The 13,897-nt window shown below is 37.3% G+C and overlaps 3 protein-coding genes across 3 annotated transcripts; all 3 read left to right on the top strand.

Moving 5' to 3' along the window:
* Nucleotides 1-1,390: 1,390 nt before the first annotated feature.
* Nucleotides 1,391-2,323, top strand: LOC115814151 (olfactory receptor 4S2-like). Its single transcript, XM_030776878.1, has one exon. The coding sequence runs from the start codon at nt 1,391-1,393 to the stop codon at nt 2,321-2,323; it is 933 nt and encodes a 310-aa protein (XP_030632738.1).
* Nucleotides 2,324-6,764: 4,441 nt separating this feature from the next.
* LOC115814150 (olfactory receptor 2G3-like) lies at nt 6,765-7,697 on the top strand. Its single transcript, XM_030776877.1, has one exon. The coding sequence runs from the start codon at nt 6,765-6,767 to the stop codon at nt 7,695-7,697; it is 933 nt and encodes a 310-aa protein (XP_030632737.1).
* Nucleotides 7,698-9,602: 1,905 nt separating this feature from the next.
* LOC115814148 (olfactory receptor 4E1-like) lies at nt 9,603-10,541 on the top strand. Its single transcript, XM_030776874.1, has one exon. The coding sequence runs from the start codon at nt 9,603-9,605 to the stop codon at nt 10,539-10,541; it is 939 nt and encodes a 312-aa protein (XP_030632734.1).
* The last annotated feature ends 3,356 nt before the right edge of the window (nt 10,542-13,897 follow it).

The raw sequence follows: 13,897 nt of genomic DNA, 5'->3' as shown, positions 1-13,897 counted from the left end.
CGAAAAAAAGAGAGGGGAAAAATGTACAAAAAACTGAAGTATATCAACAATATTTACAAAATAAAAAAATATTTACAAATATATACAAGAATATTTACGAAATGAATACAAACGTAGATAAAGGGGAGAGAGGACGACAGACGGTACCAAAGGAATGAACGAAACAAAAAAAAAACAACGCCGTAAAATACCTAAAATACCACCAAACACACAACTCACTACAAAACAAAAAGGTAGCAGAGCCAAAGAATACCTAGCTATGCTAACTATCTACAAAAACAAAACTTACACAAGTGGCATCCGCCTCTACCCTAATCCTATACAAGTAAAAGACCTAACGCGGGGAATCCCCTGCCTTACCTGTCCTACTCCCACGTTTGCGGAAAACAACCAGAGCCAAAACGCAATCCAAAACGAAGTTAGTAAACGATAATGCAAAGTCAAACACAGAATGGCAAGTTTGTACATGGCAAAAACATAAAATCTAGACAGAACACATCCAGCTACTGTACATTAGTTGGCTGAGAAGGCTTGCCCGCCCAACATACGTCCCAAATGTTGCCCATGCTCAGTATAAACGACAAAAGAGTGGTTAGCTCCCTCTAGTTAATGCCTCCAATCTACAAGGGCTCGTTTGCTGGCAAGAAACTCTCTGTTCCCAATGTCATTGCTTCTCTTTACTGGGAAAGACTTCTTACAAGGCACACGCGAAGAGCTGGAACTAATTATCTCTTAAATTCATGAAAAGACTCATTCACCACTTGTAACCATTGATGTCTGCACGAAATGCCTCTGAGCAGTGCCGTGACGGACGCAGCTGTTGTGCTGAAATTCTGAATGAATTTTCAGTAGAAATTAGCAATCCCAGAAACCTCTGTAGGTCCTTGACTGTCTTTTTGGTTGGGCAATCCAGCACTGCATTAACTATCACCTCCTTCATTGGGGCTCCTTTTGGACTAATGATATAACTTGGAAGAAACAGAGCACAAGTGAAACTAGTATTGCTCTGCCTTTACGCATAATCCGTGTCCCAGTAGCCTAGTCATAATGCCCTCGTGTGACCATTGTGTTCTTGCAGGGACAGAGAATAGACCAGGATGTCATTAGTGTGGACAATTTTGTTGTCAAAGATTGTATGGTCACTTGAGAATTAACAAGATCATGTGTGAATGGTTCTTATAAAGATGGAGGGAGGTGAATGCCTCAGAAATACCATGCTCTGTCACTTAACACAGTTACTACTGCTTGATACTGATCTCTCTTGGAATGATTACATTGATATTGAAGTTCATTTAAACCAGTCCTAGATATGTCTCAAGGTAACAGCTCAATACAATTTTTTGATTTTGCTTTCTGTGTACAAGTTTTTGTGTTCTAGTGCTGAAATCCAATGGATAACTCTTCTGAAGACTTTCTGTTTGTTCTTCATGGATTGAATGATACAAGGACAAACAAACAAATTTACTTTGTGTTCACTCTCCTCCTTTACCTCTTGACTATTTCTGTGAATTTAACAGTGGTAGCAGCAATTTGTCTTGAGAAAATGCTGCATGATCCTATGTATCTGTTCATATGCAGTCTCTGTGTTAATGAAATATACGGTGCTTCTGGTTTCTACCCAAAGCTGCTTGCTGACTTTTTGTCGGATTCTCAAGTTATTTCATACATTGGGTGCTTGATGCAAATATTTGTGATTTATAGCTATGTCTTCTGTGAATTCACAAATCTTACAGTGATGGCCTATGACAGGTATGTAGCTATCTGTAGGCCACTAGAATATCGATCCATCATCACACCTTGGAGAGCTGGGAAATTATTGCTTCTTACATGGTTTATCTGTCTGTTAGAGGCTGCCATAATGGCTGGATTAACAAGCACACTTCCCATTTGTGGTTCTGACATTGACAAGCTTTACTGTTCAAACGTGGCAGTTGTAAAACTTGCTTGCACAGACACAACTTTGAACAAATCATTTGGGTATATCTTAATGATTTTTTATATTTCCCAAGCCATTTTTGTTGTGATTTCGTACATTTACATTGTTAAAGCTTCCCTGAAATCTAAGGCAGGAAGGGCAAAGTTCATGCAGACATGCTTGCCACATTTAATTACCCTCATTAACTTTACAATTGCCCTGATCTTTGATATACTCTATTCACTTTATGGCAACAGTCACAGTCTCTATTATTTGCGCAATTTCTTGGCAGTGGATTACCTTATCGTGCCTCCACTGTTAAACCCCATCATTTATGGTATGAAACTGACTCAAATCCGTAATGGATTATTGAAACTTTGGGGTCAGAAAATAAGAGCCGTGACATGAATACTTCGTCATGGTTGAAGTAAAATTTCATGCCTGTTTAATATGCTCCCCTCCCTAAAGAGTGACAGGGTACCCTTTGGCTGATTATTTAAAATTATTGTTCAGCCCAGTGTTCCTTGCCCAAAAGCAAAAATTTATAAAAAAAAAAAAAAATTGCTCTGTATGAAAAGTTCTAACAACTTAAAATATTCAAAAACCAAACACATAAAAAGTAATACACATGCAATAGATAATAATTCTTTCTTAGATAAACAAATATCTTAAGAAAAACAAAGACAATGTTCATTTTTGATTAATTAATTTGATTGAAATGTGCATTTTAATTTATCCTCCATGAACATTCAAATGTGTATTTGCACTGATTTTCTGCATTTGAATTTATCTTCTGACCATGCAAAAACCTGAAGCAACAGGCAGATGCTATATTTGAAGGTTTACTGTGAAATTACAGTTAAGTGTGAAAGTATAATGCAGAAAGCAGATCACTGTGGAAATGCTATTAAAAATTTAGCTTAATGGGAATTATACATTTCTGTGACAGTGTACTATAATAATTTCTGTGTTATTTAGTCAGCATGAATTAGAGTTTGCTGTTGACAGCGACAGTCTAATCACAGCAATATTCAACTGAATTGGACAAGTTTGGCAGACACAAGCAAACACTGGGCCTCATTCACCAATATCTTCGTACGTTTTTTTCTTAAAGGGTCCTAAGAAAAAGGCCAAGTCAGATTCATGATAGTCAGATTTGCATCTTTGCACTTAAAACAATGAATCCCACTGTCTTCCTAAATTGAAAGCTTGTGCCAGTTGTTCATAATTAGCATAGGTAAACGCCCCACCAATCCCCATAAAAGGGCATGAGACTAGAGAAAAATCTATGGAAGCCTGTTTTGGCCACATTAAAAAAAAAAAAAGTTTGCTTAATTGCAACTTTATTTCTTGGAATTCCAACTTCATTTCACGGAATCCTGACTTTATTTCACGGAATTCAGACTTTATTTCATGGAATTCCGACTTTATTTCGCACAATTCTGACTTTATTTCTTGTAATTCTGAGTTTTTTTCTCACAACCAACAAGTAGCTTGAGCCCTCACTTCTGCTCTCACTCTCTCAATGGTTCAATGCATCACGCATGTACAGTAGCAGACAGGAACAAAGGCTACAATGGCTGCGTCTGCTCTGTCCAGGTATTTTCATATTTATCCGTATGTAAAAGTATAATTGACTGATTCTCACACAACTGCTCTACAACCTGTCTGGTTTCAGGTAGGGTAACCCATATGTAGTATATGCAAAACTACTGGTGACTTGTCACAGTCTCCATCAACTGTTATATTCTCATATTGCTCTTTTTGCTTATTGTACAAAAGTATGAATAAATATGCACTACATTCTGGAGTGTTGCATGAAGTGTTAGTGTAGTGTTTGTTTATTTATTTTCAATGACCATAATGCTTTGTAAAATAATGAAAATGATTAAAAATATTATAAAACATAAAAATATTATTGTAATTTAAATCCTATAATATTATACAACTGCAGAATTAAAGAAAATGCAATAAACAATTATTTCGCACAAACATGTCAGCACCCAAATGTGCATAAGTGTGCTCTTGAGTGTACATAGATTCTGTTCTTACCACAGAACAAATCCTACATGGTCAATGTCAGAAAACTGCGTAAGTGGGTTTTTAGAACAAATTTCTTCTTAAGAATGGTTGGTGAATGAGGCCCACTGTTTATTCTGATTCATGATTAAAGCTCAGTGGTATGAACTTATTTTAACATTCTAATCAGTAATATGACACAGAATTTCATTCTTAACATATGTCAAACATTTTAAATTAAATTGTTGTATAGATTGCTTTACTTCAGTACAGACTGCTTTACCTCAGTACAATGCAAGTACATGGAAATAAAGTAATTTTTAAGTTCACTAAATGTCAATTTAAAACCCATAAATATTCAGTACATTTTGAGAGAATCAAGCAATACATCTTTGAGGGCATACAAATTAAGTTCACTATGAATAAGTAGATGAAAGTATACATTAAGGCACACAAGTCTCAAACATTTGTTTATTTATTTGCTTATTTATTTACTGACTTACTTACTTTACTTATATTCAAACATCTCAGCCTCCAGACTTGAAAACCCAAATATGGCAGCCAAAGGATATTGTCAGTTATTGCATTCTAAAGGATATAAAAGTCTAGAAAGATTCTTTGAGCAAGAAAAGTGCTAAGTTATCTGGAAAGTTAATTAACCACACATTCATCCAGCAATCAACAATGGTGCTCACAGCCCCCCCCCCCCCTCCCTTTACAGAAATAAGGATTATCTTTTCACTATGTGTTATGGTAACTATGACTTAATAGCGAGTATAGAGCTCGAATCACAGACTCTGGGACTGACTAGAAGGATTTTTTTTTTTTGTGCATCCCTCTAATCTAATTATAATGCCATCTAATATAAACCATATCAGGTGCTGGTTTTTGCTGATTTCCTCTTGCTTATTGGCTGAGACATTCTTGTCAATGAGATTTTCAATAATTTATCACATATTCAAGGAGTAGAGATGCAAATGTAGACATTTATTACAACAATCAAACTCAAACAGCACAGAATGAATCTAATTTTGAAAAAATTGCGATTCCCTTGGAAACAAGGTACATCCGCTACACACGCACATACACACGCATACAACAGCATCTAAACTACACACAAGAAGACAAGCAACAAACGGTAGACAATAACAATATCCTCATTACCTAAAGTATTTGTGACTGAAAAATGATGCGAGTATGAGGCATTACTCACGGAGAGGCACGCTTAACCAAAAGAACTCATTTGAGTGATAGATAGTTACCCACAAAAGGGTAGTGAGGGAAGGAGAGAAAGCAGGGAGGAAGAAGAGCAGGCCCAGCCGCGTTCAGGTATTAGAGATCAGAATTGCCGAGGTTGGCAGTAGCATCATCGATCTTCTGAAGTGGTAAGGCTGAGCTGATTCTTCGCAGAGACAAGCAGGACGGAACGGACGGACTACATTACGGTTTACACAACCGGAGCCCAACTGACGCTAAGCTGAATTGTAGTGTCGCTGAACTTGTAGCGTAGCAGAACTGTAGGAAAGCAGGGCATCTAGCATTTTATCTGCTGCTATCCTTTTGGGGTTGTCTCTGTCTAGAGTGAGGGAATGTTGATTGGACTCGAAACGTGATCCAATTTCCCTTCACAGGGTGAGCTAATCACTGAGGTTATCTAGTATTCACTGTTGAGTTGTCAACCCTGCCGTCTGTTAGGTGCTACCACGTCTGAGTTTTTGCATTGTCTCTGAACACAGAGGAGCTTGGGCCATGATCAAGGGGACAGGGACAGACACAGGGATGAGGAATGAGAGCAGGAAAAGGTGTCAAGGCGGGGTGAGACAGGGGGGTTAGGGAGAGAGTCTATGCAATTTCTAATACACAAACAAGTACATTTTCATTTGGCCATATATTGCATTGTAAGAAGTCTCTCCTTCAATTGCCACCTGACAAGCCCCATCACACAACGTTGCAGTGATGTGTGATATATTTTTTTTATACATCTGTCCAACTTTCCAACTCAGAGCAAATTAAATTCACAATTGGGCCATCAGAACAGGACCCCATCATCAGTCAAGGACAGCCTGCATGTCTTTTTATTCATACTATAAAGAACCTGGACACTTATTTATTTTAGATGTGAGTCACCCCAAGACAATTTAAACCAGAGAGAGAAAAATGGTATGGGCTATAGAACATGGTCTGAGATGTCCCAGGCAATGAAATCCAAACAAATGGCTCATCTGACATTTTCTGTACGTTTCTGATGGTCAGCCTACTACAGCTGAAACTTCAATAAAAGAGCAACACCACTTTTCAAGTGGCCATGAACGTGCAAATGAAACAGCAAAAGTACAAGAGACATGTTTTCATTGCAGTTTGAGCATGGCATGTTTGGATATGCTTGGTCTTGTAATGATTCATTGATTCTACCATTTTATTTCAGTGGCACGTGTATTATGCTGTTTTGTTAATGGTTTTTGTTGTTAAAAATATCTGTTTATTACACCATCACTGAGGTAATCTCATTGGCTCAGCTCCATAATGCTAAAGACATGCCCACTTGATAATTCCCAAATGCACATGCGTGATACATAAAATCTGGATGTACAGACACAGGTACCAGGCACATATTGCGAGGGCCTTTGAAGCATCATGCTCTGTCTTCATAGCAATGACAGACCTGGGACTACAGGGCTTTTCTGAGATTTGTTGACATGACAGATTACTTTTGTTCTTTCTTTTTTTTTTCTTATGAACTTCAATCTTTGGTATGTCTTAAGGTAACAACTGCAAGTAATATTCTTTTGATTTTACTGTCTGCTTGATTGTATGCCGAGGCTCAAGTTCAATGGATAATTCCTCTACAGATTTTTTGTTTTTGCTTAGTGGACTGAATGACACAAGGACAAACAAACAAACCTACTTTGCATTTATTTTTTTGCTGTACCTCTTGACTCTTTTTATCAACTTGACATTGATTACAATAATTTTCTTGGACAAAATGTTACATGAACCCATGTATTTCTTTATATGCAATATGTGTGTAAATGGAATATATGGTGCCTCTGGTTTCTACCCGAAGCTGCTTGCCGACCTTTTGTCAGATTTTCATGTTATTTCATATACGGGCTGTATGACACAAATATTTGTAATTTATAGCTATATGTTCTGTGAATTCACAAATCTAACTGTGATGGCTTATGACAGGTATGTGGCAATCTGTAAACCATTAGAATATCACTCCATCATCACCCCTCAAAGAGTGGGAAGATTAATACTTCTTATCTGGCTCTCTTCCCTATTAGAAACAGCAGTCGGGACCGCACTGACGATCAGACTGCCATTGTGTGGATATAACATTGACAAACTTTACTGCTCAAACTGGGCTGTGGTAAAACTTGCATGCACAGACACAACTTTAAACAATTTGTATGGGTACATCCTGATGCTTTATCATGTCTCTCAAGCCGGCTTTATTGTGATTTCATACATTTACATCATTAGAGCCTCCCTTACATCTAAGGCAGGGCAGGCGAAATTCATGCAAACATGCTTACCACATTTAATTACCCTTATAAACTTCACTGTCTCCACGATCTTTGATGTATTATATGCACGCTATGGCAACAGCCACAGACTCCAGGCTTTACGCAATATCTTGGCTGTGGAGTTCCTTGTTGTGCCTCCACTCCTAAATCCCATCATATATGGTATGAAGTTGACTCTTATCCGCAGCAGATTATTGAAAATTTTCCATCACAAAGTTAATGCTGTAAACTGAGTGTTGCAAATAGCTGTACTGCAAATGGTTCCTTAAACCCGTGTCTGAGTACATTAAGTAAATTTGCATTATGTGAAATCTGTCATGCCTCGCCACAGGGGATAAACTGGTGTCAATAACACTGAACCATAATATTTTCTGTTCTCTTTTCTATGCTGAAGATTTCAGAATAACATATTTATGAAAAGATCTTCGTATGATCTCACTTATTACCATATTGTTGGCTTCTCTGTTTGTTTGAAAACTGGTTTACTATTATGTATAGGATTTGATGTGGATTTACAAGTTTGCATATTATGATGACGATATTTTACTTCATAAATTTAAATTTTATACTTCCACATATCACAGATAATGCACTTGAATTTTTTGTGTATGTTTAAGTTTAAGTTTAAGTTTATATAAAGATCTTTGTATGTAAGATCAAAGATGCCTCTTCTTTTAGCCCTGGGAATGCATAAAATTTTGAACACATATAAATGAATAAATGAATTGAAGAGCTCATGCAAAAGTTAGGCATCATCCAAAGAATTCTGCATTAAAAGAAAGAAAGAAAGAAAGAAAGAAAGAAAGAAAGAAAAAGGTATTTTAAAAGTTTGCTGATATTATTAATATTTTCTGCATGTACCATGTCATCCTTCATTCAACAAATATCATTAAGAAAAAAGTGACAATTCAAACAGAACTAGCCTTTGGATCACTCTGCCTTTCTCTACCTACAAGTAAATGAAACCTTATCATAGAACAAAAAATCTGACAGCAGACATTTTACAATTTTTATCATTAATGCTTTACTCATCTTTAGAAATTGAGTTTTTTTTGTTTGTTAGTTTGTTTATGTTGTTGTTGTTTTTCCCAGAAGCTTGTGGATTAACTGCCCATTATATATTCAAGATCAATTCAGTACAATCTATGTTAAGAACACTTCTTGCTTTGACAGAAACCAGTGTGATCATTTTAACTGATCAATTTCTTTTAATGTGTTGCAAAAGACAAATCTTCTCCAGACACATTACTGAGGTGTGTACAGCGGGTGTCACATATACAAAAGATATTTCATGCTTTTTCAATCAATAAATGTTTCCATTTCCTATAGATGAATACGGATGTGTGCACAAGAATGACCTCATACTCAAAGTTAAAACAGACTAGAAATACATATGAGGTGCATATCACTGCCCACACTTTAATTATTAATCTTTTTAAAGCGTCTTTGGCTTTGATCACTTTTAGCATTGGTATGCTGTCCCATTTCCTTCGCAATTAAGTATGTTAACAACTAACATAGAGAATGAGTATACTGGCTTCTTATTCTGTATAAACACATGGAATGAGTAGCCTGTGGCAACCAGTGCAGTATAAAGAAGCTGTAAATTAGATTTTCTGCCATTTCATTACACATATATGTATATAACAAAGGTAATATTATTGTGTGTTTCCACATTCTTTTATCTAGTTCTGTTTTAAATGTGTATATTTTACTTCTGGATTTGTCATGATTTTTCTCTTCATTTTTAGGCAGCTTCTCATTAAAGTTTAGTTGACTATGTGACTATACGTTACTTGGAGCTGTTAGGTTAATTAACTGTGTATAGTTATATGGGAAGCATCTTCATAACTGTGACACTGAAGTCATAGCATATAAATATCCAAATCTCATGGGGTTTCATAAGAATGAGGGGTCAATCCCAGTAAGACTAAAAGTGAACAATATAAAATGAACTAAGCTGAACTCAGTGGGAGCAGTGTCTCAGTCACAAGCAAGAACTATTTTCTGAGAGGTATATCTGATGCTGTCGGTTTCCTCCAAAGACTTCACAAACACTGATGTTTGCAAAGGAAAAGTTCTACATGCTGTGGTGACGTCTCTCATTTTCTTTCTTACATGATAAAACTAGTGTGAAAATGGACAACAGATCTGCAGTTCACGTTTTCACTTTAAGTGGGTTACAAGAAGCAAGGACAAGTAAGTCCTTGTACTTTGGTTTAACTCTTAGCATTTATATTCTGATCATTGTAGTGAATCTGACTCTGATAATTATCATCTCTGCAGAAAAAAGCCTTCATGAACCTATGTATATATTTTTGTGCACCCTTTGTGGCAAAGGGCTTTATGGGACTGCTGGATTTTACCCAAAATTCTTAATGGACCTGACATCTGAAATTCATGTCATTTCATATGACTTCTGTTTGGCACAAATATTTGTCATCTATACATCTGTTTTGTGGGAAATAAGTATATTAACAGTTATGGCGTATGACAGGTTTGTAGCAATATGCAGACCCCTGCAGTACCACAATGTAATGAACCCTCTGATGGTGGTAAATTTACTGCTCCTTGCCATGTGTTTTCCACTTATGTGGTCAGTTGTGTTAATCGTGCTCACGGCGAGGCTTCCTATCTGCGGTTCCCACATTGACAAACTGTACTGTGACAACTGGTCAGTTGTCAAACTCTCTTGTGTGCCTACCACCAAGAATAATATAATTGGAATTATTGTAATCCTAACACAGGCATCTCAAGCAGCTTTCACTCTGTATTCTTATTGGCAGATAATACGGATATGTCTGAAGTCCAGAGAAGGAAGGACCAAATTTATACAAACATGCTTGCCACATTTGCTGACCATTACAAATTTCATAATATCGACTCTCTTTGATGTCATATACAGCAGATACAGGTCCAGTATGATTTCTCAGAACCTATATAATTTCTTGACAGTGGAATTTCTAGTCGTTCCCCCCCTTTTTAATCCTATTGTATATGGTCTGAGTCTACACAAAGTGCGAAGCAGCATGTTGAAAATATGTGTTGGACAAAATAAAGGAGTAGTCATTAACTAGGAAAGTGTTTCCTTCTTTCATAGCTATGTAAAATGTCAGTGTTTTGAGTGAAACTTAATAAAAAAAATGCATCTGAACGGTGATAAACATTATTGATTTAACTCCAAAAACACAGTTTACAAAGACTTCAGATTAAGCTGTGGATCTTGACACTGACCACAGAACATGATACATCATTCATTTTTATGATTTCTTAACAAATGGCATGACCTTTAAAAATCTCTGCAAAACATCTTGTGTACAGTGCCATGACAAGTATTTTTATTTGTAGATTTTACTCCCCATTTCCCAGAAGGAACATGGCCTTCTCATTTAGTGAAAAAGAAATGTACTTTATCATCTTTAATGAAGAAGACTATCTGAGACCATGGTTAATTATTTGTTTAGAAACAATGATGACCAATCTTATATTTGGAAAATTGTATTTTAACGATAATGTTAAACAGTGATGTGCTCAGACGTTCGGAGGGGCAGTGGCTCTTCCAAAAAGCACCCTCCCCTTCCCACACACACACAGATACACACACACACACACACACACACACACACACACACACACACACACAGTGTTGCTAAGATATGGATGAAGAGGTCTCTCTCAAAAAGAAAGAAAGAAATGATTAATATTTCTAGAAATATGCTGCCCCCTTCTGATTCATGACATATTGGACTGGATGTATATAAGCTGTCAATTCTGTGAATACACTTTCATAATCATGCTTAAAATTTTTAAGCAACTCAGCAGCTACTCATTTTCAATGTTTCAATTATTTAAGACCTTCAAGTTCCTTTTCACATAAATTTGGTCTACTCTTTTCAGAAAAAAAGAAAAACATAAAAGTTTGCCATTTATCAAAACTTATGATGACACTGAAAACATGACTGAAATTAAAAGGGGATTTTTTTTCCTTTAGAAGTATGGTTGGAATCCCTAGACTTCAATGCAGATATATGTCTGTAATATTCAGAGGTAAATGAGGTAAGCCAGACTTAAAATGAATATAATGACATTTGTGGTGTTGTGTTTGCACCCTTCCTGTAGGATAGGTGGTGTGGAAGACTGAGCCCTACATGGCCAAGCTGACTTTAGTACTAAAAACAGTATTTCCCAGCTAGGGCGCCTGCAGGATTTCATTAGGGTACACACAGAAACCTGACCACGCACACACACGTGCACATATGCACTCACACACACACACACATACATTGAGAGAGAGCTGAGAGAGAGAGAGAGAGAAGCGCCACTGACTGATTAATGAATAATTAAACTTGGCCTACCAATTTGAAGTTTAGTCTCCTTCTGTCGATCACATTGAATTGTTTGAGCACTTCCTAACTGTCCATTTTCATTTCAGAATGAATGTTCATAAGGTCCAGTGAGTCTGCCATCTGTCACCATGTTGAGCTTGGCTGCTTTCTCAGCAAGCATGAATTAGAGAATAAAATTGTAATTTCAGGCTATATGTTATTTTAGAGGGGCAATGTCAGCGTGCCGCCTGCAATAAGGATAAGGAACGCAGGGCATCTTGTGAGGTTAGACTGTAGTATAGGTGTAAAGTTGCAATAATACCGATACAGTATTTACTGATTCAGCCTCGATTATTCTCTACATCCACGTTTTCAACATGACACGTGCTCTCTCCTGCCTCCTGTTCTGCTCTCTGTTTCCCATCCTTTCTCGTCCGTATGTGTATTTCACAGTGTAACAAGGACACAACAATAGGTTTTACAAATAACGAAATACTTAATCTTTTGGCACATCAGCACGACATTATCATAATTATCAGGTCCTCTCGCTCATTTGGCTGGTTGCTGGTAATATATTTTCCTAAAAATTATGGGTTTTTTTCCTTCAATATTTCAGAACTTTATTGTTTTTATCTCGTAAAAATACGACTGCATTCTCATAATATTACAACTTTTTCTCGTTAAAGTACAACATTATACTGGAAATATCTGGCCCTAATACTCTGTCATACTCGTTGTGCACTAACAAATCGGGAATCTCATGGTAGGCACTGTGCGTACATCCATACAGCTGCAGGCGCCCCTGTTCCCCAGTGCCAGTTAGATTTAAAAAGGTTTCAAAACCATACTTTTTCCTTGTACCCACTGATAGTAATAAATACTCAAGCTATAAATCTCTCTCCCATTCTCTCTTTGTGTAAGAAAAGACTTATCTCTTCAATTTGTAATTTTACTTTAAGTTAATGCATGTAAATACCTAGGCTTTGAACCGGTTCAAAAAACGAAAACCAGAAACAAATGATATTTCGCAAGGAACAAAAATGAAACCGGAAACGTTATATTTTTTAATGTTCTAAAACAGAAACATTTACTTGAAATAATGGTAACCGGTTCATAACGTTATTTTTTCGCTCTTTTATTTATTCCAACAAATGAAAATATTTTCTGCTTGCAATAACTTTGGTGCAGAGTTTACTTCCTGTCTTCCTCTGAACATCACTCACATCTTCGGATAGCAGACATAAATTTACCAGTCGCTCTGTGTGTAATGTCCACTCACTCACTATATAGTGCACTATATAGTGGGTGAGTGGACATTTCGAACAGAGCGGTACCGTGTCGGCCATGTTGTAGTGCTGTTCAAAATCTCAACTGAAAATTTACGACACCATATAGCGCGCTACAAAATCATCGGGTGGAACGCCAAACTGTAGTTTACAGAAGCTGTACCCTACATCGGTCGACCTATACCATCATGCATTGCATCCGTCTGAATCGTGAAAACTGTCAGAAACAGTTATGGAAGAAAAGGGGCAATACGATGGAGCAAAATGTCTGGACAGAGGATTAGGCCTATCTACCCATTAGAAACACTCCTCCACAGCTCAGAAAGACCCATGACAGCCTCTTCTTTGGGCTCTGCAATGCTGCTTAGCCTTGTGAAAGCTCTAGGTGTAACCCCTAGAGCTTTCAAAAATATTGCACCTTGTCTTCATTAAACCACAGGCTGGTTCGATTATTGAACGGGTCTTGGCATGGTGGTGGTCGAATCTTCTCTGCACTACCCTCACCCCAGGTCCCCAATATGGTGTTATTATGGTGGGAGTGCAGGGGTATCCACTGTTGCCAAGGAGAACATATCATTGTGGTGGGTAAAGTTGTTCCACGCAGATGGGGCTGTTCCTAAACACCCTGGCATCATGCACGGATCCAGGGTACCCAATAAAGTAGTCAATTAACCCCCCCTTGTGGTCACACACAGCCTGGAGCTGAACTGAGAAAAACAGTTCCCTCTTTAAATAACAGGCATCCTTTGAGGGTGGTTTAATGCAGACTTAGCAGCCATCAATACTCCCCACAACATTTGAGAAGGCGGGTGAGCCTGCCAG

This window comes from Chanos chanos, chromosome 6 (genome assembly GCF_902362185.1).
Source record: "Chanos chanos chromosome 6, fChaCha1.1, whole genome shotgun sequence".
Taxonomy (NCBI): Eukaryota; Metazoa; Chordata; class Actinopteri; order Gonorynchiformes; family Chanidae; genus Chanos; species Chanos chanos.
The sequence above is the reverse complement of the archived record's forward strand: the minus strand, read 5'-3'. Positions and strand labels throughout refer to the sequence as shown.